This window comes from Procambarus clarkii, chromosome 71 (assembly GCF_040958095.1).
Source record: "Procambarus clarkii isolate CNS0578487 chromosome 71, FALCON_Pclarkii_2.0, whole genome shotgun sequence".
NCBI lineage: Eukaryota > Metazoa > Arthropoda > Malacostraca > Decapoda > Cambaridae > Procambarus > Procambarus clarkii.
In genome coordinates this window covers 9,029,205-9,056,334 of record NC_091220.1, presented here as the reverse complement: position 1 = coordinate 9,056,334, position 27,130 = coordinate 9,029,205, and the positions used below count along the sequence as shown (strand labels likewise).

The 27,130-nt window shown below is 47.7% G+C and overlaps 1 protein-coding gene across 12 annotated transcripts in view; it reads left to right on the top strand.

The window, feature by feature from the left end:
• Window positions 1-27,130, top strand: part of rdgB (retinal degeneration B) — a 507,955-nt gene that overhangs the window by 413,839 nt on the left and 66,986 nt on the right. For all 12 annotated transcript variants that reach the window (XM_069311958.1, XM_069311951.1, XM_045726080.2 and 9 more), the window contains 3 exons: window positions 4,701-4,881; window positions 5,014-5,145; window positions 10,739-10,881. In XM_069311958.1, the coding sequence (XP_069168059.1) occupies window positions 4,701-4,881; window positions 5,014-5,145; window positions 10,739-10,881 (456 nt within the window). The remainder of the gene's footprint in view (window positions 1-4,700; window positions 4,882-5,013; window positions 5,146-10,738; window positions 10,882-27,130) is intronic.

Below are 27,130 nucleotides of genomic sequence, written 5' to 3'. Positions count from 1 at the left end.
GCCTGCTAGCAGTTCTGGGGCGGTTTGCCCCTGCCTGGGTTTTCTGCTTTTGGGCAGTTTTTCGCCCATCCAGTTTGCTTGCTTCCTACTTTTGCTGGCGTGTTTTCGTATCTTTAGCGTCGGATCACAGCCCTCTGTTCTGGCGGCCGTTTTCGTCTGCCGGTTTCCCGGCGTAGCCACCAGGGCGGCGTTGCGGTTTGTTTACATGCGCCTGGGTGTGCGAGCGAGCTTCTTGGGTGAGTTTTCACGTTTTTTCAGGGGTTTTATTCTCCTGTTGTCGTTTCTTTGCTTTTCTGGTGTTTTCTGCCTGCTTCCTGTTCCTCTGGGAATGTTTGGGTGTTGATTTTACACCGGGTTTCCAATTTTGTCTGTTTTGGGTCTGGGCCCTTGGGTTTGGGCTCAGTGTCCCTGGCTGTTATGCTTGCTTCCAAGCCTTGTCCCTCGGTTTTCAGTCTGTTATGACCAGTTTCCCTGAGGGTTCTGTCTGGGGGCTGTGCTTTGCCTTTCTGTGGTGTTTCTCCGCCAGCAAATGTGGTGGTTTGGGCTCCCCGTGGTTTGATTCTGGGTTCCTTTGGGTTCTTTGGTTTCGTTCCGGAGGTTTCTTCCTCTTGGGGCCCCCTTTGTGGGTTCAGGGGGTTTTGTTTTCTTGTGTGTGACCAGGTTCTGCCTTCTGGAGTTCCGGGGTCTTCCTGGCTTGCAGACTGATCTTTTTGGGTCTTGGCACATGTTGTGGTCGTGCTGGGACTTTGAGGTTTTGTTGTGGAGGTGGGCCTTTTGATGCAGTTTTGTGCCTTCTTTGCCTGGTCGGCATTGTGCTGTCTGCCCACTGGTCGGTGGCTTGTAATTTTCTTTTCAAGTGTATGTGTGTGTGTACACATGTACAGGTGTACTGTGTGTGTAATTACCTAAGTGTAATTACCTAAGTAAGAAACTCCCCTTCCACCTCTCTTGCGATCGTTGGGTTCGTTCCTCGGGGATCTTGTGTTGGTGCTGCGTCACCAGCTTCCTTTTTGGGATTTTCGGGGTTCCGTGCCTTGGCACCTTCCCGAGCCTTTGCTCGATGTGTTCACGGACGGGTCATCTCTCGTCTGGGGCTTTGTGACCAGTGCTCACTAGGTTGGCCGGGGATGGTGGGGTCTGTCCATCTGTCGGGCTCACAGCACGGTTTGGGAGTTCGTGGCTGTCTGGTTTGCGCTTCGGAGGGTTTGGGTCACTCGGTATTCTACCATTCAGCTCCATTTGGACTGTTCTCTGGCAGTTCTTTGCCGGAACCACAGGGTTTCTCTTAGGTGTTTGACCTTTGGGGTTTGTCCCTTAGAGTGGCTCGTTTGCTGGATTCTTGGGGTTCGACTAATCGTGAGGTTCATGTCCAGGGTGTGTCCTGTGTCCTGGCAGACAGCTGTCTCGTTTCATTCCTCTGTTTACGGATTGGCCAGTCATCGCTGACTCATTTCGTTGGCTCTACCAGACGTATGGACTCCTGTCAATGAACGTCTTCGAGTTGGCGTGATCTAGGCATCGCCCTTTCTCTGTGGTGTCCTTACCTGCCTGCGAGGTGTTCACTGTGGATGCTTTTTGGCAGGACTGGTCGAGGTGTGGGTACCTGTTCCTCTTCTCCTAGTCCAGCTGTTGCTTCGGCTTCTGGCTCGGTTGGAGCCCATTCCCACGAGAGTAGTTCTTATGGTCCCTTGGTGGCCGGCCCAGCTTTATTTCAGACGCTGCTTGATTGGTGTCCGAACCCGGGACATTTTCCCGCGGCTCCGCCTTTTTCGGCAAGTCGGGACTGGTCCTGTACGTGACTGGTTCGGCTTTCTCTTCGGCTCTTCGTGTCTGGTATTTTGACGCAGGTACCACCATCTCTGTGGTGATCAGGTGGCTTTGTTGACGGTGTCCCACCCGCGAGATTTGTCTCGACGACAGTATGACATTCCTGGTGTTTCTATGCACTTTTTCTTGTTCTTCGTAGGTTGTTGTTTTGTGCGGCGCTGGCAGAGCCGCTCCGGCTTGAGTTCGGGGTGGACGTCACATCTGCCCCGTTTCGTACGCTTTCTCATGTCTTGTTTCACCTCCGGCGTACTCATGCGTTGCCTGAGCTGTCCTGGTCCTTGATCAGGGTACCTTCTTATCTTCTCCTCAGTTTGTGGTAGCCCCTTTGGTTCAGGTTTCTGCTCTTTGGTACTGGTGGTAGGTTTGTACGTTTGCAGCTTTTCTCTGTCCTTCTGGCGACGGTTGAGATGGCTGCTTTTCTGAGGGGTTCTTGGGTTATTGATGCTTGATTGGTTCGGCCGGGGGTGCATGCCTGTGTTGTCCAGTTGAGTATTTGCCGTTATCTGTGTACCGTGTCTGGGGATGCGCTTTGGGTTGATCAGGTTCCCCTCGTTCCCTGTTTCAGGGCTCGGGTCTCCCAGGTCATTCGAAGAGTTTTTAAGTCTTCCAGCCTGCGGTCTGTTCCTTGCGCCTGTGCTGTTCGGACGTTTGCAGCTTTTGCTGCGGTGTTGGTGACGTCTAGGGCTCATTTCGGATGCAGGGACTTGAGGGTAGCACAGGTTCTTGGCCGCCCATTCTTTATGCGCATCTGCTCCTGTGCATTCTCGTTGCCTTGGGTCGCAGGTAGCAGCCTGTTATCTCGGCTTCACGTTGCGGAAGTTTGTGGCGGCTGCCTCCCGAGTCAGCGCTTTCTTTTCCTTCTCTTTGGGTATGAAGCTCTAGGGAGCCGTAGGGGCTCCTCACAGAAAACCAGCGTTGAATGTAATGAACGCCATTTTCTGGGTGGTTACCTTGACCTTGAGGTTACCTTGAGGTGCTTCCGGGGCTTAGCGTCCCCGCGGCCCGGTCGTCGACCAGGCCTCCTGGTTGCCGGACTGATCAACCAGGCTGTTGGACGCGGCTGCTCGCAGCCTGACGTACGAGTCACAGCCTGGTTGATCAGGTATCCTTTGGAGGTGCTTATCCAGTTCTCTCTTGAACACTGTGAGGGGTCGGCCAGTTATGCCCCTTATGTGTAGTGGAATGCGTGTTGAACAGTCTCGGACCTCTGATGTTGATAGAGTTCTCTCTCAGAGTACCAGTTGCACCTCTGTTTTTCAACGGGGGTATTCTGCACATCCTGCCATGTCTTCTGGTCTCATGTGATGTTATTTCTGTGTGCAGGTTTGGGACCTGCCCCTCTAATATTTTCCACGTGTAAATTATTATGTACCTCTCCCGCCTGCGCTCAAGGGAGTACAGTTTTAGGCTCTTTAGTCGGTCCCAATAGTTTAGATGTTTTACTGAGTGGATTCTAGCAGTAAAGGATCTCTGCACACTCTCCAGGTCAGTAATTTCTCCAGCTTTGAAAGGTGCTGTCATTGTGCAGCAGTACTCCACTCTAGAGAGCACAAGCGTTTTGAAAAGTATCATCATCGGTATAGCATCTCTAGTGTGAAAAGTTCTTGTTATCCAACCTGTCATTTTTCTTGCAGTTGTGACGGCTACTTTATTGTGTTCTTTAAAGGTAAGGTCTTCCGACATGAGTACACCCAGATCCTTTACATTGCCTTTTCGTTCTATGTTATGATTTGCCTGAGTTTTGTACGTGGTTTCCATTTTTATATTTTCATTTTTTCCATAGCGCATGAGCTGGAACTTATCTTCGTTAAACACCATATTATTTTCTGTAGCCCATAGAAAGACCTGATCTACATCTGACTGGAGGTTCGCCGTGTCCTCTATGTTGCCTACTCTCATGAAGATCCTAGTGTCATCTGCAAAGGACGATACAGTGCTATAGGTTGTGTTCTTGTCTTGGGTGAGCTCCGGAGGCTCCCTGGCAACCCTCTCTCCCACCGGTCGGTGGTTTTTTCACCTTGGTTAAAGCTTAACTTCCGAACTGATGCTAGGCAGCCGGCGCGGTAGGTCCGGGGCTCCCCCTCCCCCTCTTGGGGTGGGGAGGGCTGCGCGGGCGATCGGTGCAGCAGTAAAGTGTGATGTTTGCTTGTTTGCTTGTTTCCTTGGGATTGTAAGGAGTTTCTTCCTCGCTGTTGGCTTTTTTGTTTTAATTTTTTCCCATGTGGGGTTTGTTTTGTTATGCCTACCTTTCTGGGTGCCTAACCCCGGTCGATGGCAGATAAGGAAAACCCCAACCACAAGGGGGTTTTCCAGGGCCATTGCTCCCTGAAACCTCTCTGAAGGGGCCAGGTTCTGGCGCTGGTCCCTGGTAGTTCTGAACTCCTTGGCTAATGTCCCGATCTAATATAACATACATTAGCTCGATAAGCTCCAGGGAGCCTCCGGGGCTCACCCAGAAAATGGCGTTTCATTACATTCAACGCTAGTTTTTTAGGTGGGCCTAAAAAAGCTAGATGACTGAGGGCACCTAGTTGTTTGGGACTAGATCAGCATTGTAGATTCTAGATGTAGATTTTAGATTAGATAGATGAGGAGCCTCCGAGATATGCCCAGATTTTGGCGTTTCATTACATTCAATGTTAGTCTTTTTGTTTTTGTTTGCCAGATATTCATTGACTGTTATGCAGTTTTTACTCTGATATTGTTTCTTCATCCATCCCAAATTTAAAAAAAACTCTGGTGCTCCTCAACTTTCAACCTTCCACAACTGCAACTGACCAACAAAAAATGTACTTGTCTTTAATATTGTACATATAAATTCATTACTCACTACTCACTGAATAATTTTACAAGTAATGGTTTTTGTTTTCCAGGCACTGGCAAGAGTTGGGATATTTAATAATTTATGTAACAGGCCGGCCTGATATGCAACAACAGAAAGTCGTCTCATGGCTTGCCCAACATAATTTTCCTCATGGCCTTGTCTCCTTTGCTGATGGACTCTCGAGAGACCCATTAGGCCATAAGGCAGACTATTTACGTGTGCTAATACAGGTTAGTAACAATATGCCAAGTATTACAATAAACTGTGCTGTATGTATTTATCTGTTGACAACAATGGGATATCTTGCAACTTTTTCAGTAGTAGTTAATAGGATTTTTTTTCATATCCATTCTCATTCACAGGATCATGCCGTGGTAATTATGGCAGCTTATGGCAGTGCAAAGGACATTAATGTATATAGTAGCATTGGCCTTAAACCTGAGCAGATCTATATAGTTGGAAAAGCAAGCAAAAAGCAGCAAGCACTTGCACAGGTAATGTTCATATTTAATTACTTATGCAGTTCAGTGTATCATACAGTGGAACCTCGATTAACGAATTTAATCTGTTTCAACACCGAGCTCATCATGTGAAACGCTTGTCTTTCAAAACAAATTTCCCCTTTTAAAATAATGGAAATAAAATTAATCCGTTCTACCGCCGAAAAACATCAATATGATATTCAATTTTTTAAATAATGGAGAAACCTACCTGACATACACTGAACAAACCTTTGACTTTTTTTTTAAATTGTTCAATTTTTTTTTTTCCTGGGGGGAGCCCCTTTGGCTCCACGAAGCTTACTAGGCTGATATGCTAAGAGTCAGACTTTGGCATCAGTCATGTGTATGGAGTTCTGTGGGCCTACCTGGGACCACGAGCCAGAACCTGGCCCCCCTCAGAGAGGCACGAGGAGCAATGGCCTATAGACACCACCATGTGGTTGGAAGCATTCTATGTCTGCCATCGACCGGGTCAGGCACCCAGAAAGATAAGCATCCCAAAATAAACCCCTATTCTGGTGAAATTATTGTTACCAAAAGCCAGAAAAGTGGATAGAACTCCCCTAAAAGTAACGAGCAAACGAGTATGACATCACACAACAAAGCAGCTGGCCCAGATGGCGTTTCACCATGGGTTCTGAGAGAATGTGCATCTGAGCTCAGCATTCCACTTCACCTGATCTTTCAGGCATCCCTGTTTACAGGAATCGTAGCAGACGTGTGGAAACAGGCTAACATAGTTCCAATCTACAAAAGTGGCAGCAGGGAAGACCCCCTCAATTATAGACCTGTATCATTGACAAGTGTAATAGTGAAAGTATTGGAAAAACTAATCAAAACTAAATGGGTAGAACACCTAGAGAGAAATGATATAATATCAGACAGACAGTATGGTTTTCGATCTGGAAGATCCTGTGTATCGAATTTACTCAGTTTCTATGATCGAGCCACAGAGATATTACAGGAAAGAGATGGTTGGGTTGACTGCATCTATCTGGACCTAAAAAAGGCTTTCGACAGAGTTCCACATAAGAGGTTGTTCTGGAAACTGGAAAATATTGGAGGGGTGACAGGTAAGCTTCTATCATGGATGAAAAATTTTCTGACTGATAGAAAAATGAGGGCAGTAATCAGAGGCAATGTATCAGAATGGAGAAATGTCACAAGTGGAGTACCACAGGGTTCAGTTCTTGCACCAGTGATGTTTATTGTGTACATAAATGATCTACCAGTTGGTATACAGAATTATATGAACATGTTTGCTGATGATGCTAAGATAATAGGAAGGATAAGAAATTTAGATGACTGTCATGCCCTTCAAAAAGACCTGGACAAAATAAGTATATGGAGCACCACTTGGCAAATGGAATTTAATGTTAATAAATGTCATGTTATGGAATGTGGAATAGGAGAACATAGACCCCACACAACCTATATATTATGTGAGAAATCTTTAAAGAATTCTGATAAAGAAAGAGATCTAGGAGTGGTTCTAGATAGAAAACTATCACCTGAGGACCACATAAAGAATATTGTGCAAGGAGCCTATGCTATGCTTTCTAACTTCAGAATTGCATTTAAATACATGGATGGCGATATACTAAAGAAATTGTTCATGACTTTTGTTAGGCCAAAGCTAGAATATGCAGCTGTTGTGTGGTGCCCATATCTTAAGAAGCACATCAACAAACTGGAAAAGGTGCAAAGACATGCTACTAAGTGGCTCCCAGAACTGAAGGGCAAGAGCTACGAGGAGAGGTTAGAAGCATTAAATATGCCAAAACTAGAAGACAGAAGAAAAAGAGGTGATATGATCACTACATACAAAATAGTAACAGGAATTGACAAAATCGACAGGGAAGACTTCCTGAGACCTGGAACTTCAAGAACAAGAGGTCATAGATTTAAACTAGCTAAACACAGATGCCGAAGAAATATAAGAAAATTCACCTTCGCAAATAGAGTGGTAGACGGTTGGAACAAGTTAAGTGAGAAGGTGGTGGAGGCCAAGACCGTCAGTAGTTTCAAAGCGTTATATGACAAAGAGTGCTGGGAAGACGGGACACCACGAGCGTAGCTCTCATCCTGTAACTACACTTAGGTATTTACACTTAGGTAATTACAACACTGCGCCGCTGTCTGCGCAGCTCCCCCCTCCCCAGGAGGAGGAAAGGGGGGGTGCCCCAGATCCCCCATTCTGGCTATCCACCCGTCAGTTCTTAGGCTGATGCTAGAGACCCCAATCTTGTGCTCTGGCTCCAGACATAGTTTCAGCACTGTGCTTTGAGTGTGGTGGCTTTCTTCTAGGAGTGCGAGAGCCAGGAGTTATTCTCCAGTACTCAGGCTGCATGCATGCGCCTAGGGTTCCCTTCCCTAGGTGCCCTGTAAGTACTGCCCTTGGAGCTTGGGGTTACCTTCCACAAGTTCCTTGGGTCCTGCCTCGGCTGGGCCAATTTACTGCTCGGTTTTTCGGCCGCCCTTTGGGTACTTGGGTGTTTTGTCTCCCTTGTTTACCTTAGTGGTAAGAGGCTGTTTGCTCTGGTTCGGGGCGTGAGGTGCTGAGCAGCTTGTTTTCACCGATTATAGCGGCCGGCTCTGTTTCTCAAGGATACGCTGTCCTCTTGTGGGGTTTTCTTTTTCTTTTTGCCTTGTGGTGGGTTCTGCCCTGCTTATTTCCCACTTGTGCTTGACCTATTATGGTTCTTCTCTGGTGGTGCCCCCTGCTAGGTCCCCGTGAATGTACACGTTCCTGGGGTTTAGCTTCAGTGAGTTTGCTTGGTAGTTTTGGGCGCTAGTTAGCAGTACCCTGCCTGGGGGTTACTTGAGAGTGAGTCTCGTTAAGCACTCAGGACCTTGAGAAACCCCTAGGGGACGCGTGGGGTCTGTCCGTCCGTCGGGCTTACAGCACGGTTCAGGAGTTCGAGACTGTCAGGTTTGCGCTTCAGAGGGTTTGGGTCACTCGGTGCTCTACTATTCAGCTCCATTCGGACTGTTCTCTGGCGGTTCTTTGTGGAACCACAGGGTTTCTCTTAGGTGTTGACGTTTGGGGTTGGTTCCTTAGAGTGGCTCGTTTGCTGGACTCTCGGTGTTTGGCTAACTGTGAGGTTCATGTTGGGTGTGTCCTGCGTCCTGGGGGACAGCTGTCTCGGTTCATTCCTCTGTTCGCGGATTGGCCAGTTGTCGCCGACTCGTTTCGTTGGCTCTGTCGGACATACGGACTCCTGGCCATGGACGTCTTCAAGTTGGCGTGGTCTAGGTATCGCCCATTTTCTGTGGCGCTCTTATGCGCCTGCGAGGCATTCACGGTGGATGCCTTTCGGCAGGACTGGTTGAGGTGGGGGTAATTGTTCCTCTTCTCCTGGTCCTGCTGTTGCTTTGGGTTCTGGCCTGGTTGGAGCCCATTCCCATGAGAGTAGTCCTTATGGTTCCTTGGTGGCCGCCCCAGTTTTATTTTCAGACGCTGCTTGATAGGTGTCCGAACCCGGGGGTTTTTCCGTGGATCCGGCTCTTTCTGCAGGTCAAATCGCTCCTGTAAGTGACTGCTTCGGCCTTTTCCTCAGCTCTTTGCGTCTGGTATTTTGACGCGGGTATCACCATCTCTGTGGTGATCAGGTGACTTTGTTGATGGTGTCCCACCTGAGAGCTTCATCTTGGCGACAGTATGACGTTCCTAGTGTTTCTATGCACCTTTTCTTTCACTTCGTAGGTTGTCTTCTCTTTCGCATCGGTTGTCTTGCCCTTTCTTGGTTTTCAGGACTACAGTTATTTGATGTTTCTTACTGTTGCCTCATTTTATCCGCCGCAGGTGGAGCCGCTCCGGCTTGCGTTCGGGGTGGACGTCACATCTACCCCGTTTCGTACGCTTTCTCTTGTTTTGTTTCACCTCCGGCCTGCTCATGCTTCGCTTGAGCCGTACTGGTCCTTGATCAGGGTGCCTTCTTATCTTCTCCTCAGTTTGTGGTAGCTCCTTCGGTTCAGGTTTCTGCTCTCTGGTACTGGTGGTAGGTTTGTACGTTTGCAGCCTTTCTCCATCCTGGCAACGGTCGAGACGGTTGTTTTCCGGAGGGGTTCTTGGGTTATTGATGCTTGATTGGTTTGGCCAGGGGTGTGTCCTGTGTTGTCCGGTTGCGCTTTTTGCTGTTACCTGCGTACCGTGTCTGGAGATGCGCTTTGGTTTGATCCGGTTTTCCCCACGTTCCCTGTTTCAGGGCTCGGGTCTCCCAGGTCTTCAGTTTTTCAGTTTTCCAGCCTGCGGTCTGTCCTTGCGCCCATGCTGTTCAGACGTTTGCAGCTTTTGCTGCTGTGTTGGTGACGTCTACGGCTCATTTCGGGTGCAGAGATTTGAGGGTCACACAGATTCTTGGCCGCCCATTCTTTATGCGCATCTGCTCCAGTGCATTCTTGTTGCCTTGGGTTGCAGGTTGCAGCCTGTTGTCTTGGCTTTGCGTTGCAGAGTTTGTGGCGGCCGCCTCCCGGGTTAGCCCTTTCTTTTCCTTCTCTTTGGGTATGAAGCTCCAGGGAGCTGTAGGGGTTCCCCAAGAAAACCAGCGTTAAATGTAATGAAACGCCATTTTCTTGGTGAGCCCCTGAGGCTCCCTGGCAACCCTCTCTCCCACCAGTCGGCAGTTTTTCGCGTTGGTTGAAGCTTAACTTCTGAACTGAAGCTTGGCAGCCGGAGCGGTAGGTCCGGGGCTCCCCCCTCCCCTCTCGGGGCGGGGAGGGCTGTGCGGATGATCGGCGCGGCAGTAAAGTGTGATGTTTGCTTGTTTGCTTGTTTCCTTGGGATTGTAGGGAGTTTCTACCTCTCTGTTCATTTTTTTGTTTTAGTTTTTTACCATGTGGGGTTTGTTTTGTTACGCCTACCTTTCTGGGTGCCTAACCCCGGTCGATGGCAGATAAGGAAAACCCCAACCACAAGGGTTTTTCCAAGGCCATTGCTCCCTGAAACCTCTCTGAAGGGGCCAGGTTCTGGCGCTGGTCCCTGGTAGGTCTGAACTCCTTAGCTAATGTCCCGGTCTAATATAACATACATTAGCCTGGTAAGCTCCAGGGAGCCTCCGGGGCTCACCCAGAATATGGCGTTTCATTATATTCAACGCTGGTTTTTTCTTTAATGCAATAGCTAGTTTGATTTTGCCTAACCTTTTAGGTGGGATTCCTCAGTTTTAGGTAGATTTTGAATTACCAAACTTCCTTCACCTTGTAGAAAGAGTAAGCTTCTGGTGCTGGCTTCCAATAGGTGAGTGTATGTGTCAAAGGCCTGGCATGAGGCTCTGTGGTATTGGAACGTAAGCATTGGCAAGCTACTAAGAGGTCCTGCCCGGAAATTATAATATGAAAGTGGAATGACAATAAGTTCTTCAGATATATTATCTTTACAAAATATTGTATATTATTTTATTTGGGTTTCTGTAGAATTATGTAGATATAAAATGTATATTGGGGTAAAATTCTGCATATTCTCTTAAAGCATTTTAGTGGACCAAAGTACTGTTAAAGATGAGAGAGAAAATTGATATAAATTAAATTGATACTGTATTATAAATTGCTATACATTAAATGTATTTTGTTTTTTGTATCACAGGTTTTGACTGATGGCTATGCAGCCCACCTTTCCTCATTGTCTGCGTTAGGAAAATCTCGGCCTGCAAGAGGGAACCCGCAGATGGTGATACCTCGTGGATTTTTTGGACTCCCAGGTCAAAGTAATGCATTAAGAAGACGACGGTGAGCACATTTACAGTTTAACCACTTAACCAGTTAGAGTTTTACAGATTGCTTACATCACTTTGGATGTTGAATTATTATATATAAAAGAAAATACAGGTACAGTGTACTGTACTGTACTGATAGAAAAATTAGACATGTTTCGGTTAAATGTTAACAACAAATGGGTTCCCCCTTCTATTTTTATCTTTTATCTTTTATTAGTATACATACATATGTTAAAAAGTTCTGTAAAATGGTGGAAATGTTCATTATTCTTCTTCTAATTTTAGGCTTATTTTCTGTGGAAAGCCCCTCCAGCTCCCTGGAGCTATAGCGGGCTGATGTGTATATATTAGACCGTGGCAACAGTCAATCGATGGGAACCCAAGGGAACCCAGAACTAAACACAGGGAGGAGTCGAACCCATATCAAACTTTGTACAGGGAGGGGAGAGGGGATAAAATAAAAAAACCTCCCTCTGTAACAACAAGCCCTGTGCCATGGGTTCCAACACCCATGTGGGGTCAAATGGGGCCCGAACCCCCACAGTCAACTCCTCTCCAATCTCTATGGCAGGACCCAGGGCCGAGCTGTCCTCCAAACTCTCTGCCGCTGGAGAAAAGGCAGAGTCCACTAAAAAGCAGGAAAGAAGGGGGCCTGCTGACATGACCTAAATTTCCCAGCAGGAGGAACAGGCTCAAATGTCTCCATCGCCAATCCGGAAGGGGCAGTCCTCAAGGCCACCCGAGTCTCACCACCTAGAAAGCCTGGCCCCAACTCCAAAACCCTCAGATGTTTGGGAACATGAGATGGAAGGGAAGGGGGCGGGGGACCAGGATGAACCACAGCAGGAAAAGGACAAGAGGGCGCAGATGAAGAACACTGTTCTGCAGATGCAGACCACCCCTAAGTCCAGGTCCCTATAACCAAAGTGGGGCAGCCACAGGACACCTGGAAAGGCAACCAACCTAGCATATTGCAGCAACCTAAACCAGGCATGCAAGGCTGAAGCTGCCTGCACCTGAATATCAATATCAATGAACTGGGTGAATTGGCGTACAGCAAGGGACACCACTTGCAGAACTCTGGGTCAAAGGTATTATTGACCCAACAGGCAGCATGGCAGAAACAAAGATGGTGAGTGTTACCCTGAGACAAGGGAACAGAGCAATCTTAAAACTCGCACGAAGCAAGATGGGACTCAGAGGATGCATCCATTGAACTAATGAGCCCAATAGGGGGTTGTAGGGCACTTAGGCCGACTGCTAAGGGAAGCCCAGGCAAGGTACTGTTATCCAGTTATCCCAGAGCTACCAAACAAACAAAATCTGAGCTCCTGTGATGTGTGCAGTCACGGGGACCTAGTGGAGGGCCACTAAAATCATACAAGTAGTCCTACAGCCACACCAGGCAGACCCTTACCACGCAAAACGAAACAAAACGAAAAAGAAACGTCCCTCAAAAGCACAACGTCTCCAGGAGGAACAGAACCGGCTGCTATGTATAATATAAGACAGCTGCACAGTACCTTGCGCCCCTGCCAGCGACGATGCTACCTCATACCCAGGGCCAAACAGGGGTAGGAAAAACCCCAGCTGACCCCAAGGGCAGGCAATCACCAAGCAGCAAAAGAACTCTGTGGAGGTAGCCCCTGATCCGTTTTTGAAAGATAACCCCCAAACTGCAAGGGCAGTAATAACAGGGCACCTAGGGGAAGGGAACCCTAGGTGTATGCAGCCCCAGTACTTCTGGAATAACACCTGGCTTGCACACCACCACACTGCAGCACAACACCATAAGGCACAACACTGCTCAAAGATAGAAGCCAGAGTCAATTGACTGTCACCCAACACAACAGCCTCAGAACTGAGGTTGGGTAGCCAACACGGAAAGTCTGGGACCCCCACCGTCCCCCCCTTCCGAGGAGGGGAGTTGCACCGACAGCGGGGGCTGTGGTGACTCGTGCTTGTTTGCTTGTTTCCTGATTGGGGAGTTCTGTTTGCTTGTTCAGCTTTCAGTTTCCAATGTTTAACCAGCTGTTATTTGTTCGTTTTGGGATTCCTACCTTTCTGGATGCCTGACCTGGTAAATGGCAGACATTGACTGCTTCCAATTACAAGGGGGTGTTTATAGGCCATTAGGCCAGATGGGCAGAGTTTCTTTCACCCTGATGCCCCTGTTCACCTAGTAATAAATAGGTACCAGGGAGCTAGACAGCTGCTTCCTGGGGGTGTGTAACAAAAATGAGGTCTGGTCGAGGCCCGGGCTGTGGGGACGCTATGCCCCGAAATCGTCTCAAGATAATCTCAAGATGGGGGCTCCTCGTGCCTCTCTGAGGGGAGGCCAGGTTCCGGTGCCGATTCTTGGTAGGTCTAGAACTCCATCGATTGACTGTTGCCACGGTGTAATATATACGCCTCAGCCCGGTATAGCTCCAGAGAGCCTCCGGGACTCGCCCAGAAAATGCCATTTCATTACATTCAACACTGATTTTTTTTTTTATATTAGACTTTACCCAAAAACTAAATCTTTCCTCTACAGTTCAGTACTGAATTGTAGAGGAGAGCTGCTTCAGCCAAAACAAATACAGTTTTGAGTGAAAATAATAATTGAATTTCTACAGAAGTCGCTTGTTTGCCCCCTAAGGCAAAGCCTCTCTTTCACAATGAAATGGTATCACAACAGCTAGGCTAGTGCAATTTTCACTCTTTGATGCAGCTGGGATCTTTGCAAACACTACAACTGGGTCATTAGTGGGTGAAGGGAGACACAAGAAATTTTTCTGTCCAGTCCAAAATGATCTTCAATAGGCTCATTCATCTAAACACTAAAACCTTCTCCAGTTTGTACTCAGTCTCAAATAAGTTGTCAAGTGTCACTCTGCTAATCGCTAGTTGGCCACATGGCTCATACCCCAGATTGTCAGCAGGTGTCAGTACCTCATTATTAAGAGAGTCACTGGGAGTTGTCATCTTACCCTCATCCATACTAAAACCACAGAGAATATAGGATAAGTCAGGAAAATCAGGAGCAACTAAGTGGCTTCTTTGAGAGGACCTTTCATCTACACTTAGTGCTTTATTTCTCATCTAATGCAACTTTGTTACTTGCTTAGGCAAGTAACAAAGTTGCTAAAAATTATGCAGAGCCAGATAATACACCAGGGAACACTTGTACATACAAGCGGGGGTGCCAGAAGGGACAGCAGGGGATATGAGAACCACTGCCATGGAGACCCAGTCAACCAGGCCCACAAATCCCAGCCCAAAAGGAAGACTACTAGAAAAGATCTACTGCAATGTTTCACATGTAGACAATAGGCAAAAAAATCAGATAGAGTGTAAATGGTTACCTAGAAGATGTGCCCATCAAGTCTCCCAGATCTGGAAGACTGAGAAGGACATCTCTGGTGATACATGCCAGAAAAAGGCAAACTGTCATAGGAAAAAAAAGTGATGAATGTAATGAAACGCCATTTTGTGGGCGAGTCCCGGAGGCTCCCTGGGGCTATCCAGGCTGAATGGATATGTATAACTTTCTGGCATCAGTTGAAGTGCTTGGAGTCCTTGCCTACCAGGGACCACGAGCCAGAACCTGGCCCCCTCAGAGAGGCACAAGGAGCAATGGCCTATAGAAACCCCCCTGTGGTTGGGAGCATTCTATGTCTGCCATAGACCGAGATAGGCACCCAGAAAGGTAGGCGCCCCAAAGCTAACCCCTATTCTGGTGAAAATATTGCTTCCGAAAGCCGAACTTGTGCACAGAACTCCCCAAACAAAATTAGAAAACTAGCATGATATCATCACGTCGCCACTCCGTCGTCTGCACAACCCTCCCCCCCCTCCCTGGGAGGGGGTAGAGGGAGCCCCAAACCCTCCGTGCTGGTGATCCAACTGGCAGTTCTCAGGCTGGATGTCGAAATACGTGAAAAACACCGCCGATCGGAGGGAGGGAAGGATGCAGGGGAGCCTCTGGGACTTACCCAGAAAATGGCGTTTCATTACATTCAACACTGGTTTTCTGAGGGAAGCCCCGTCGGCTCCCCGAAGTTACCTCACCGAAGATAAGGAAAAGAGAGAAGGATCTGGGAGGCAGACGCTACATGCCCTAACACAAAAACAACACCACAGAAAAAAATAAAACTCTGCAGACGACCCGGGAGACTCGAACCCCAGAACATGAAGGAGGGAAGGAAGGGATCCCAGGTTAACCAAAACGCGTCTACGGCCCCAGAGGCCAAGACACGCAGAGAGCAGCTAAGAGCCGCAACCAAACACAACAAATGAAGCAACCTTGGCCTGACCAACCATGCAACAACTCAAGGACCCCTCTGGAAAATAGCAGACCCAAACATCACCCGAAAAGAAGAAGACTGCAGCAAACAACCTACCACTAGGACCAAATGAGGCAGACAAAACACGGGCGCTGGAGGAGAGCCAGAAACTCCCCGACCCGACCCCCAGAGGTCAATGCCAACAGAAAAAGGAGACCTGAAAAACAAAAAAAAGACACCAGAACCGAAGGGATCATCATAAACAGAGGAGAAAAAAGAAAAGAGACCACCCAGGCTAACAACCAGGATGACACCGGAAGCGCATGAGAAGGCCGGAGGTGAAACAATGCACAAGACAGCAAGCAGAATGTAACAGAAGGAACAGCAATACCAGACGCAAGCTGGAGCAACCCACCAGTGCCACCCGATATGAGGCGACAGTACACGGCACCAGACAATGGTCCTGGAACAGCCCCCCGAAAGGAAAGACAAGACAACCCTATCAGAGACTGAAGAATCCTTCACAGTGATAGGAAAATTGAAAGGACCATCAGGAAACTAAACACTGCCACTGAGACGAAGCACGCAATTGGGAGACCAACAACGAATCCACCAGTGCCCACACAAGTGACGAGAAACTCGAGACAAAAACCCGAGACGCGAAGACTCCAGGGGAAGAACGAACCAGCCTTGTACAGGGCTGGACCGATCCGCAAAAAAAGGCGGAGCCACGGAAAGATCCTCAAGATTAGAAACCGAGCAAAGTAGCGCCCCAACCAAGGCCGGCAAAGAACCAGAAGGAACGGCTGCCAGGGAACCAGGAACCCAATTCCGTTGAGCTAGAAAGGGACCAACCCGGGCGAGCAGACATGCCCCGTTCGGGAGGAACCCCCCCCCCCCAGGACCCTTGAAGGATCCACAAGGCCAAAAACTGAAGAGCCAGGGGCCCAGGCAGAGGCCAACAAAGAAAACGAGCACAACGAACTAAAGCTGAGACGCGAAACGAAAAACAACCACCCTGCAACCCGAAGGTGCAGCGCAACCAACTCCAACAGGGAAGAACGACGCACACGTCTCCGAGGTATACACGAGGAGAACTACGCACGAGGTGTACCACAGGAAAACAAAAGTGTACATTTCGGAAAAGTAACAAAGAAAAGCCGTAGCCAGGACTGGAATCATAGCTACCCCTCTCCCAAAGAAAATGAACCGAAAGGGAAGGAGTGGTTGATCAAAAGTCTACAAACACCCACAGACATTACAACATAACTTGCAGTGAGATACAAGGAAAAAGTGAAAGAACTCAGTTCCATAACTGAACACTGGGGCAGTCCAAAATCAGGGAACTGGACATGGACAGAGGCCCACAGAGGCCCGTCAGTAGTTTCAAAGCATTATATGACAAAGAGTGCTGGGAAGACAGGATACCACGAGCGTAGCTCTCATCCTGTAACTACATTTAGGTAATTACACTTAGGTAATTACCCCCAGCACCTAACATCAGTATAGCCAATAAGCACCAACCAAGATACACAACCATGTGTAGCATAGAGGGGGAGTAAAAACGTAAATAGGCAAGGAAAAGACCCGAATTATGGACTAAGTACCGGCAGCTACGGACAAGAGTGTACAACAATTATGACGAACGACAAATATCCAAGTAGCAGCCTGTAACACAATGTACACTACCAACCACATCGTGTGTTGTGGTTTGTCGCACATACAAAGAGGGACCCCATGGATATAAGGGTGTAGCCAGGCACTGAAGATAGGCAAGGAAGGAGGGTCCAGAGATCAGACACAGAGTCAGTGAATGAGTACACAGAAAGCACGGACTGAGGGAACAAAGGAGTGTCCAGATATCAAGAAAAGACCCAGGCGCCGAAAGACTAAACAAAAACCACCGAAATTCAGGGCTGTGCCCCACAGTACAACTAAGAACAAGATACATGTACAAAGTAGTCACTGTAAGACACACTCAAAGTGTCCAAGCAAAACACACAACACCTAACACCCCACCAAAAAGCGAGAACCAGCGCCTGGCCGACAGAGTCGCTAGACAGTACAATCTCACCTACAGAACAGACACACACATCCGTGTCACGACACAGCTGAGCCGTGCAATGTACCAGGAGCATCCCTAGTGGAGAATGTCCAGAGATGCGTTCCCAGTAGAAGACGAGGTGCATGCAGTACAGAGGCAGAGGAGGTGTCATTCAGAGCCGCCTCTCACCCGCAAGCCGAGAAAAGAACTAGATGATTGCTCCACACACAAAATCCAGAACACTCTGAGTATCCAGGGGGTTATGACTGGAGATAAGAGGAGCGAGAACGGCGTAGAATCCGCAAAAAAGGACGCGGAACACCAACACATGTGTACACTGCCCAAAACAAAAGCAAATCCCCCAGCCCCAGTCCCTGAGGTTCGAACCGCACACCTGTCTTCCGGGGAGGGCGCCAGCAAGGCGTATGTAACAAATGGCGAGCAGGTAGGAGAGACAGTGTGAAGACAAAATGTGAAAACAGAATCGAAAGAAGACAAGAAGCACAAATGAGGACCAGCGAGTTCGAGAAAGGGCTAGAGGGAAACCTCACCGGAAGTCGACAGACGTTCCAATAGTATTGGAAGTATCAAAGAGTTCCACGAACCAAAGAGAACCATGAGAAGCAAGCGCAAATGCACGGAGGCACATATTGTCCCAAAGAGACTCCTGATCAAGGAACACGCAGAGATCCTGATACGAAGGGAACATTTATGCAACATAATCGCGAAAAGGTGAAGAAAGGGGTGAAAAGCACCCCCTTTTAAGGTGTAAAGTAAAGTAAAGGAACCGACGGACCCGAAGGGACACAGAACCAAACCTGGGGAGGGGTAGACCCGAAACCAACACGAATGCAGAGGGGGAAGGAAAACCCTGCCCTGAGGAACTGCAAGCCCCACTCTGAGAGTTCAAAACTCCAAGCGGGGCAAAATGGGACCTAGGCCCCCCCAGGAACCCTCCTCCCCAACCCCAGGAACCTCCACGGCAGGACCCGGGGGGCCGAGCCATCCCCCCAAAGCCCCAGTCACACAAGTAAAAGCCGGGACAGTCGTAAAAAACACTAAGGAAGGGAGCCGACTGGTCAGACCCATATGGCATGGCTGGAATAACAGGCTCGAATGCCTCTGCCACCACTCCGGAAGCAGAAAATCCCCGAGACTGCCCGAGTCTCAACCCAACTAGACCCTACCCCAACCCCGAAACCTGCCGACGGTTCTGAGTCGGAAGCAAGGGGAGAGGAAGTATGCACAACAGAAGGGGAAGGACTAAGAGGAGTGGACGGAACCAGAGCCGAAGCGACTCCCACTCCCAAGTCCGGACCCCTATAACCAAAACGGGGCAGTCTCGGGGCATCCGTGGCCGCAACTAACTGAGCGCACTGCAGCAACAGAATCGAGCATGCAATGCAACAGCTGCCTGCACCTACATATGTTGAGTAGCACGGGTGAACTGGAGCACATTCAGACAACAACATCACACGACTCTGGGTCAAAAGAATACCGACCCAATATCAAATCAAATCAAATCAAATGTTTATTTAGGTAAGGTACATACATACAAGAGATTTTACAAAGAGTGATGGATTTATAGATAGGGCTAGTACATACAATGCCTAAAGCCACTATTACGCAAAGCGTTTCGGGCATGAAAAACTTAAATGACTAAACCTTAATACTAATTGAGCATAAAGAATAAAATGAGTTGAGAACAAATAAAAAAAAGAGATAAAAAAGGGGGGAACATGGCTGAAAAAGCAGCACTAGATGACCTATTATATATAATAGGCACCAGGCGGTTATCTTGAGGTTATATTGAGATGATTTCTGGACTTTTTAGTGTCCCCGCGGCCCGGTCCTTCACCAGGCCTCCACCTCCAGGAAGCAGCCCGTGACAGCTGACTAACACCCAGGTACCTATTTTACTGCTAGGTAACAGGGGCATAGGGTGAAAGAAATTCTGTCCATTGTTTCTCGCCGGCTCCTAGGATCGAACCCAGGACCACAGGATCACAAGTCCAGCGTGCTATCCACTCGGCCGACCGGCTCCGGCGGAGGCACGACTAGTGAATGTCTCCGAGACAAGAGGATAGAGCAACCTTCAAACTCGCTTTCTTGTAAGAAGAGAGAGGGGGACTCAAGGGTCACATCCATCGGACCACGGAAACCCTGCGGGGTTTCCCAGGAGCCCTTAGCTATTTTAACACGCTAAGGGAAGCCCAGGCAGGGTACTGTGAACCTGTACCCAAGTCTACTAAACAAACTTCTAAAAGCTGAACCCCTGGCATGTTTCCACTCACGGGGACCTAGCGAGGGATACCACCAAATCACAAGAGAACACACACATGGACCCCAACATCAGAGGTTAGGACAGGTCCCTCCCCCCCCACCAGAGGAGAAGACAAGGCAGACCCCCCCCCACCAGAGGAGAGGACAAGGCAGACCCCCCCCCCCACCAGAGGAGAGGACAAGGCAGACCCCCCCCCCACCAGAGGAGAGGACAAGGCAGACCCCCCCCCCCACCAGAGGAGAGGACAAGGCAGACCCCCCCCACCAGAGGAGAGGACAAGGCAGACCCCCCCCCCCACCAGAGGAGAGGACAAGGCAGACCCCCCCCCCACCAGAGGAGAGGACAAGGCAGACCCCCCCCCCACCAGAGGAGAGGACAAGGCAGACCCCCCCCACCAGAGGAGAGGACAAGGCAGACCCCCCCCCCCCACCAGAGGAGAGGACAAGGCAGACCCCCCCCCCCACCAGAGGAGAGGACAAGGCAGACCCCCCCCCCACCAGAGGAGAGGACAAGGCAGACCCCCCCACCAGAGGAGAGGACAAGGCAGACCCCCCCCCCCCCACCAGAGGAGAGGACAAGGCAGACCCCCCCCCCCACCAGAGGAGAGGACAAGGCAGACCCCCGCACCAGGCAGGAACAAACAAAAACAAAAGATAAACCCCGCAAGAGGACAATGTACTCAGGCTGAACAGAGCCGGTCGCCATAATAGGTGATAACTAGCTGTGCAGTACCCCACGCAGCTAGTGATGAAAACTACCTCCTACCCAGAGACAAACCAGGGCAACAAAACCCCAGCTGACCCCAAGGGCGCCCAAGTACCGAGCGGTAAAGGACACAGCGGATTTTCACCAGAATAGGGGGTTGTTTTGGGGTGCCTACCTTCTGGATGCTTATCCCGGTCGATGGGATAAGCATATATATGCTATATATATGCTCCCAACCACAAGGGAGTTTATATAGGCCATTGCCCCTCGTGTCTCTCTGAGGGGGCCAGGTTCTGGCTCGTGGTCCCTGGTAGGAAAGAACTCCAAGCACTTTGACTGATGCCAGAAAGTTATACACATTCATTCAGCCTGGATAGCTCCGGGAGACAACGGGGCTCCCCCCAGAAAAAGTATTTGGAATCGTATATGGTATACTAGAGTAACACCTAATAAACTAATAGATATCATATCTTACCTGAAAGATGGGAACTTTTAGAACTGAGCAGAAACAACAAAATATGAAAACAATAGCAAGAAAACTCTTCCAGGCAACAACAGTACAAAGGTCAAATGTGGAAGAAAAAGACAGACTCATGCCAAATTCCCTAACAAAAGTACTACCAGACCTACTCGACAATACACAAATATAGAAGTCTATATTCAGAAAGTAGGCAAGGCAATATTAATGGCAGGAGAGGAACAAGTTACCAGAACTGCTGGAACATCAACTAGGCCAGTAGAAATCCCAGATTAGACAAAAGATGCAAACATGGAAGAAGGAAAAATGTGGCATTCATTTTTTTTAGACATTGGAAGGGCCTCTTTGAAAATATCATGGCATGGCAGAGAGCTACAATGTGCCAGTGCAGCCCTGGTAGCTGAACTACTATATGCAAAGAGTTAGGGACCAGGTCAGGATTGGCCAATAGTAGCAAACAAGACACAAGATCAATAAAATATCCAATGTAAAACATGCAACTCTATGGAAAATCTGTAAAATATGAACCAGGACCATTACCGAGAAATAAGTATGTTCACTGCTATAGCTGAATAGAAACAGCTGAAGGGTCATTCTTGGGCTGAAATGGTGAAGTGAACACCTTAGGAGAGAAATGTAAAAATCCCCAGCATTGAAAGTAATGCCTCATTCTGGATAAGCCCCAGTGACTCCCGGGGGAGTGAATGGGAGCCAGTCGGCCGAGCGGACAGCACACTGGACTTGTGATCCTGTGGTCTCAGGTTCGATCCCGGGCACCGGGAAGAAACAATGGGCAAAGTTTCTTTCACCCTATGCCCCTGTTACCTAGCAGTAAAATAGGTACCTGGGTGTTAGTCAGCTGTCATGGGCTGCTTCCTGGGGGTGGAGGCCTGGTCGAGGACCGGGCCGCGGGGACACTAAAGCCCCGAAATCATCTCAAGATAACCTCAAAATAACCTCCCTGAAACTATTATGCTGAGATTGCGCCATACCAATAGGTCACATCAGACACAGGAGGGGCCAAGGTGGGTTTTGTTTCATTCTAAAAGAGCCTTATTATTTGGTGGTATCTCAGGGTAATATAATTTAAGTTTATATGAAGAGGTTCTTTTTGTCAGTTATATATATGGTCTACCAGCGCATAGCCTTCCCTTCACAGAGGCACAGAGAGTGAGTTACAATTTGCCACCATGCCCAAAAAGCATCCAGAAAGTCAGTGAAGCTTTAGAGACAAATGGAGGGTTATTAAAGACCTAAGCCATGAAATTGCCAAACAACTCTTCAAAGATTCACACTGAACAAGAGAAACATTCAAAATTAGTGCAACACTCATATTACTTAATGCCACAACCAAGCAGCCCGGCTTCAACGTGCGGAAATCTTCCCTACTCAGTTCTGGAACTGATGAACAGTCCACTAACAAACTGACTAATCTGGTAGGGAGAGTGGGAGGGAACGTCAGAGAGCAACTGGGGCTCATCCAGATTCTGGGGGAGCCCCCAGTGGCTCCCTGAAGCCAACTAGTCTCAGAGAAAAGAAACAACACTTACCAGGGAGGGAGGAAAGACACAGGTGGAACACACTCAACTAGTCACCAACATGCCATATAAATGGCAATAGATATGCATAAAAAACTCCAGATACATAGAGTGGAGGAGAAAGTAGAACCAGTAAAGTACATTGTTGGGTGATCTGCTGAAAGAAATGGAACTGCAAAAAATGCCTGGGTTCAGATACCAAGCAAGCAGTGTCTGTGAAACTAAGGCTGAGGGAATAATTTAGGCAGTCTCCGTGGTGTAGTGGTAAGACACTCGCCTGGCGTTCCGCGAGCGCTATGTCATGGGTTCGTATCCTGGCCGGGGAGGATTTACTGGGCGCAATTCCTTAACTGTAGCCTCTGTTTAACGCAACAGTAAAATGTGTACTTGGATGAAAAAACGATTCTTCGCGGCAGGGGATCGTATTCCAGGGACCATAGGATTAAGGACTTGCCCGAAACGCTACGCGTACTAGTGGCTGTACAAGAATGTAACAACTCTTGTATATATCTCAAAAAAAAAAAAAAAAAAAAAAAAAAAAAAAAAATGCCGCATATTGGGGAAGATGCTGAGACAAAGACAACATGAAGAGTTCCACTTCCCTCTGGTGTCCAAACATCTTGCAAAGCCTTGAAGAGGAGGCAGCAACGATGGTCCACTCTGTGGAGACAGGAAGAAACCGGGACAGACCATCCAATAGGATATTGGACATTCTCAGGACATGAACGGTGTGGGGAACCAATCCCCAAGAACCCAGCAGAAGTACTACATAAAGCACCCACCTCCAAAGTGACATGGACTAAAGCGTTCCCTCCCCCCCCTCCCAGCAGCCCCCTATTGAGACAGCGAACCATGGGGGGGGACAGTCCAAATGGAGGTGGAGCATGGAGCTCAGAGGAATCTGAGCCCTCTACAGTGCATGCCACATAGTCACAAACTCCTGAACTGTAGTGTAAGCTCAATGAAGGAAGGAAGATCAATGTCTCTGGCGGACTTGGCAAGTGCAAGCCAAATTGCCCCAATCAAGGCCAAGGCATCTGTAAAGATGTTGAATGGGGGGTGGAGCAAGGTGCCAGGGAACTGAACCTCGAAGAGCCTGAAGAGGAAGCAGCTGGTACAAGCCCAAAGGAATCCACACCCAACTGCATGAAACGCTGCGCGTATTAGTGGCTTTACAAGATTGTAAATACTGTGCTATGTATTCTCTCTAACCCAATGTAACTTCTTGTATATAAATAAATAAATAATAAATAAATAACAGTCACTGCAGCGGTGAACGGGGCTCACCCAGAGAAGCCAGAACAACCACCAAAGCCAAACCTTGCCCAGAGGAAACACGAGGTAGGCAAAGTTTAGGCTTACTCATAACTGCTCAAAAAATGGCTGAATCACCTAGGGCTGACTTAACACTGGCAGACGGTGGTGCTGCAGCTGGGTCAAGGCCACAGGAGGAAGGGAAAGCAACACCGACCAAGAGTCCTAAATGAGGCCTAGTCAAGTCTGTACCTGAGATGAAACCAATTAGGACTTCCAGAAGTTCACTGGGAACATGAGCTTGGCCAGCTGGGAAAGAACCAGATCCCTGGCTATCAGATAGACTGACTGGGAACCCAGTCAGTCATCGAGGTAGGCCAAAACCTGAACTCCCAGCAAATGAATACGAGCCGCAACAATTTGAGCCATGTGTGTGAAACCTACTGACCCAGACTGAGAGAAAAGGTAGGAGCAGAAAGCTGCAAGCCTCACTAGAAATCCTAGCCAATCCCTGAACCTTGGATATATAAAATGTATGCCAATACAAGTCCCAGAGGTTCAGGGAAAATCATCCAAGAGCCTTCCTCAAGAATGAGATGAACCTAGAACAAGATGGTCATCCAGAAGGAGAGGCAAGGAATGAACCGGAAGTCTGGTGAGTCCCATTTTGGGACTGGGAAGAGGCAGGAAACCCACAAAGATATGACGTAATTTTGACCATGCCCATGGCCACCAATTCTGAAATGACCCGACACAGGCAAGAAAAGGAAGCCTGCCTGGAAAAACTCAAACCCTCAGAAGGGGGAATGAACCAACCACCCCACCATAGGCTAAAGAAAACACCCTGAAAAGGCATTGAATCATGGGACTAGGAGTTGGCAAACCGACACCCGTTCCCCCCCCACTGCCCTGTAAAAGGGGTGTACTGCGAAAGGGTCCAGTGAGAATCCCAAATGGCAGCCTTCCAAAATGAGCAAGTACAACGGCGACCAGATGAGGGACTGGACGAAGAAGTACATACAATCTGGCTTCTGACTCCATCAATGGCTTGCCACAACTAACAGAAGGTGATGCCCCAGACCTTAAACCCGACAGCCTCGAAGACCTGGAATGAAACCCCCAAAATACTCAAGTGTGGGTTTTTATCTTATGTTGCTTGGTAATTACCTAAGTGTAATTACCTAAGTGTAGTTACAGGATGAGAGCTACGCTCGTGGTGTCCCGTCTTCCCAGCACTCTTTGTCATATAACGCTTTGAAACTACTGACGGTCTTGGCCTCCACCACCTTCTCACTTAACTTGTTCCAACCGTCTACCACTCTATTTGCGAAGGTGAATTTTCTTATATTTCTTCGGCATCTGTGTTTAGCTAGTTTAAATCTATGACCTCTTGTTCTTGAAATTCCAGGTCTCAGGAAGTCTTCCCTGTCGATTTTATCAATTCCTGTAACTATTTTGTATGTAGTGATCATATCACCTCTTTTTCTTCTGTCTTCTAGTTTTGGCATATTTAATGCTTCTAACCTCTCCTCGTAGCTCTTGCCCTTCAGTTCTGGGAGCCACTTAGTAGCATGTCTTTGCACCTTTTCCAGTTTGTTGATGTGCTTCTTAAGATATGGGCACCACACAACAGCTGCATATTCTAGCTTTGGCCTAACAAAAGTCATGAACAATTTCTTTAGTATATCGCCATCCATGTATTTAAATGCAATTCTGAAGTTAGAAAGCATAGCATAGGCTCCTTGCACAATATTCTTTATGTGGTCCTCAGGTGATAGTTTTCTATCTAGAACCACTCCTAGATCTCTTTCTTTATCAGAATTCTTTAAAGATTTCTCACATAATATATAGGTTGTGTGGGGTCTATGTTCTCCTATTCCACATTCCATAACATGACATTTATTAACATTAAATTCCATTTGCCAAGTGGTGCTCCATATACTTATTTTGTCCAGGTCTTCTTGAAGGGCATGACAGTCATCTAAATTTCTTATCCTTCCTATTATCTTAGCATCATCAGCAAACATGTTCATATAATTCTGTATACCAACTGGTAGATCATTTATGTACACAATAAACATCACTGGTGCAAGAACTGAACCCTGTGGTACTCCACTTGTGACATTTCTCCATTCTGATACATTGCCTCTGATTACTGCCCTCATTTTTCTATCAGTCAGAAAATTTTTCATCCATGATAGAAGCTTACCTGTCACCCCTCCAATATTTTCCAGTTTCCAGAACAACCTCTTATGTGGAACTCTGTCGAAAGCCTTTTTTAGGTCCAGATAGATGCAGTCAACCCAACCATCTCTTTCCTGTAATATCTCTGTGGCTCGATCATAGAAACTGAGTAAATTCGATACACAGGATCTTCCAGATCGAAAACCATACTGTCTGTCTGATATTATATCATTTCTCTCTAGGTGTTCTACCCATTTAGTTTTGATTAGTTTTTCCAATACTTTCACTATTACACTTGTCAATGATACAGGTCTATAATTGAGGGGGTCTTCCCTGCTGCCACTTTTGTAGATTGGAACTATGTTAGCCTGTTTCCACCCGTCTGCTACGATTCCTGTACACAGGGATGCCTGAAAGATCAGGTGAAGTGGAATGCTGAGCTCAGATGCACATTCTCTCAGAACCCATGGTGAAACGCCATCTGGGCCAGCTGCTTTGTTCTTACCGAGCTCCTTGAGCATTTTTTCCACTTCGTCTCTAGACACCTCTATGTGTTCTATGTTGTTCTCTGGAATTCTTATTGTATCTGGTTCCCTAAAGATTTCATTTTGTACAAACACACTTTGGAACTTTTCGTTTAGTGTTTCACACATTTCCTTTTCATCTTCCGTGAATCTATTTCCCATTTTCAACCTCTGAATATTATCCTTTACCTGCAATTTGTTGTTTATGAATTTATAGAATAGACCTGGTTCTGTTTTACATTTGTCCGCAATCCCTTTTTCAAAATTTCTTTCTGCCTCTCTCCTCACTGCCGTGTAGTTGTTTCTCGCATCTTTGCATCGCTGGTATGTTTGGGGGTTCGGCCTCTTCCTGTATTGATTCCATTTTTGTCTTTCGGTCTCTAGCCCTCTCGCAATTTCTATTGAACCAATCCTGTTTCCTAGTTCTGCATCTCTGTTTTGGTATAAATTTTTTTGTGCCTTTATCATATATTTCACAAAACTTGCCATACATCTCATTCACTTCCTTGCCTAGCATCAAGTCTGTCCAATTATACTCACTAAAAAAATTTCTAAGGTCACCATAATGTCCTCTCCTGAAGTCTGGTTTTTCAACTGCTTCAACCTCCTTATTTTCTTCCAGCTTATAACGCATTGCATACTTTATTCCCAAAAAGACATGGTCACTTTTACCCAAGGGAGGAAGGTACTGAATGTCAAATATCTCTTCCTCCTTCCTGGTAAATATCAAATCTAGCATGGAGGGAACGTCCCCTTCCCTCATCCTCGTAGCTTGTTTAACATGTTGATACAAGAATGTTTCCAGGATGAGGTCTACAAATTTACAGGTCCAAAAATCTTCTGTTTTAGCTTCATATGCTTCCCAGTCTATGGTTTTCAAGTTGAAGTCACCGACTATCAACAGTCGTGATCTATCGTAATCCGCTCCCGCTATAATCTCTCTCATTATTGTTATAAGACCTTCACGTTTACTATCTAGCTCC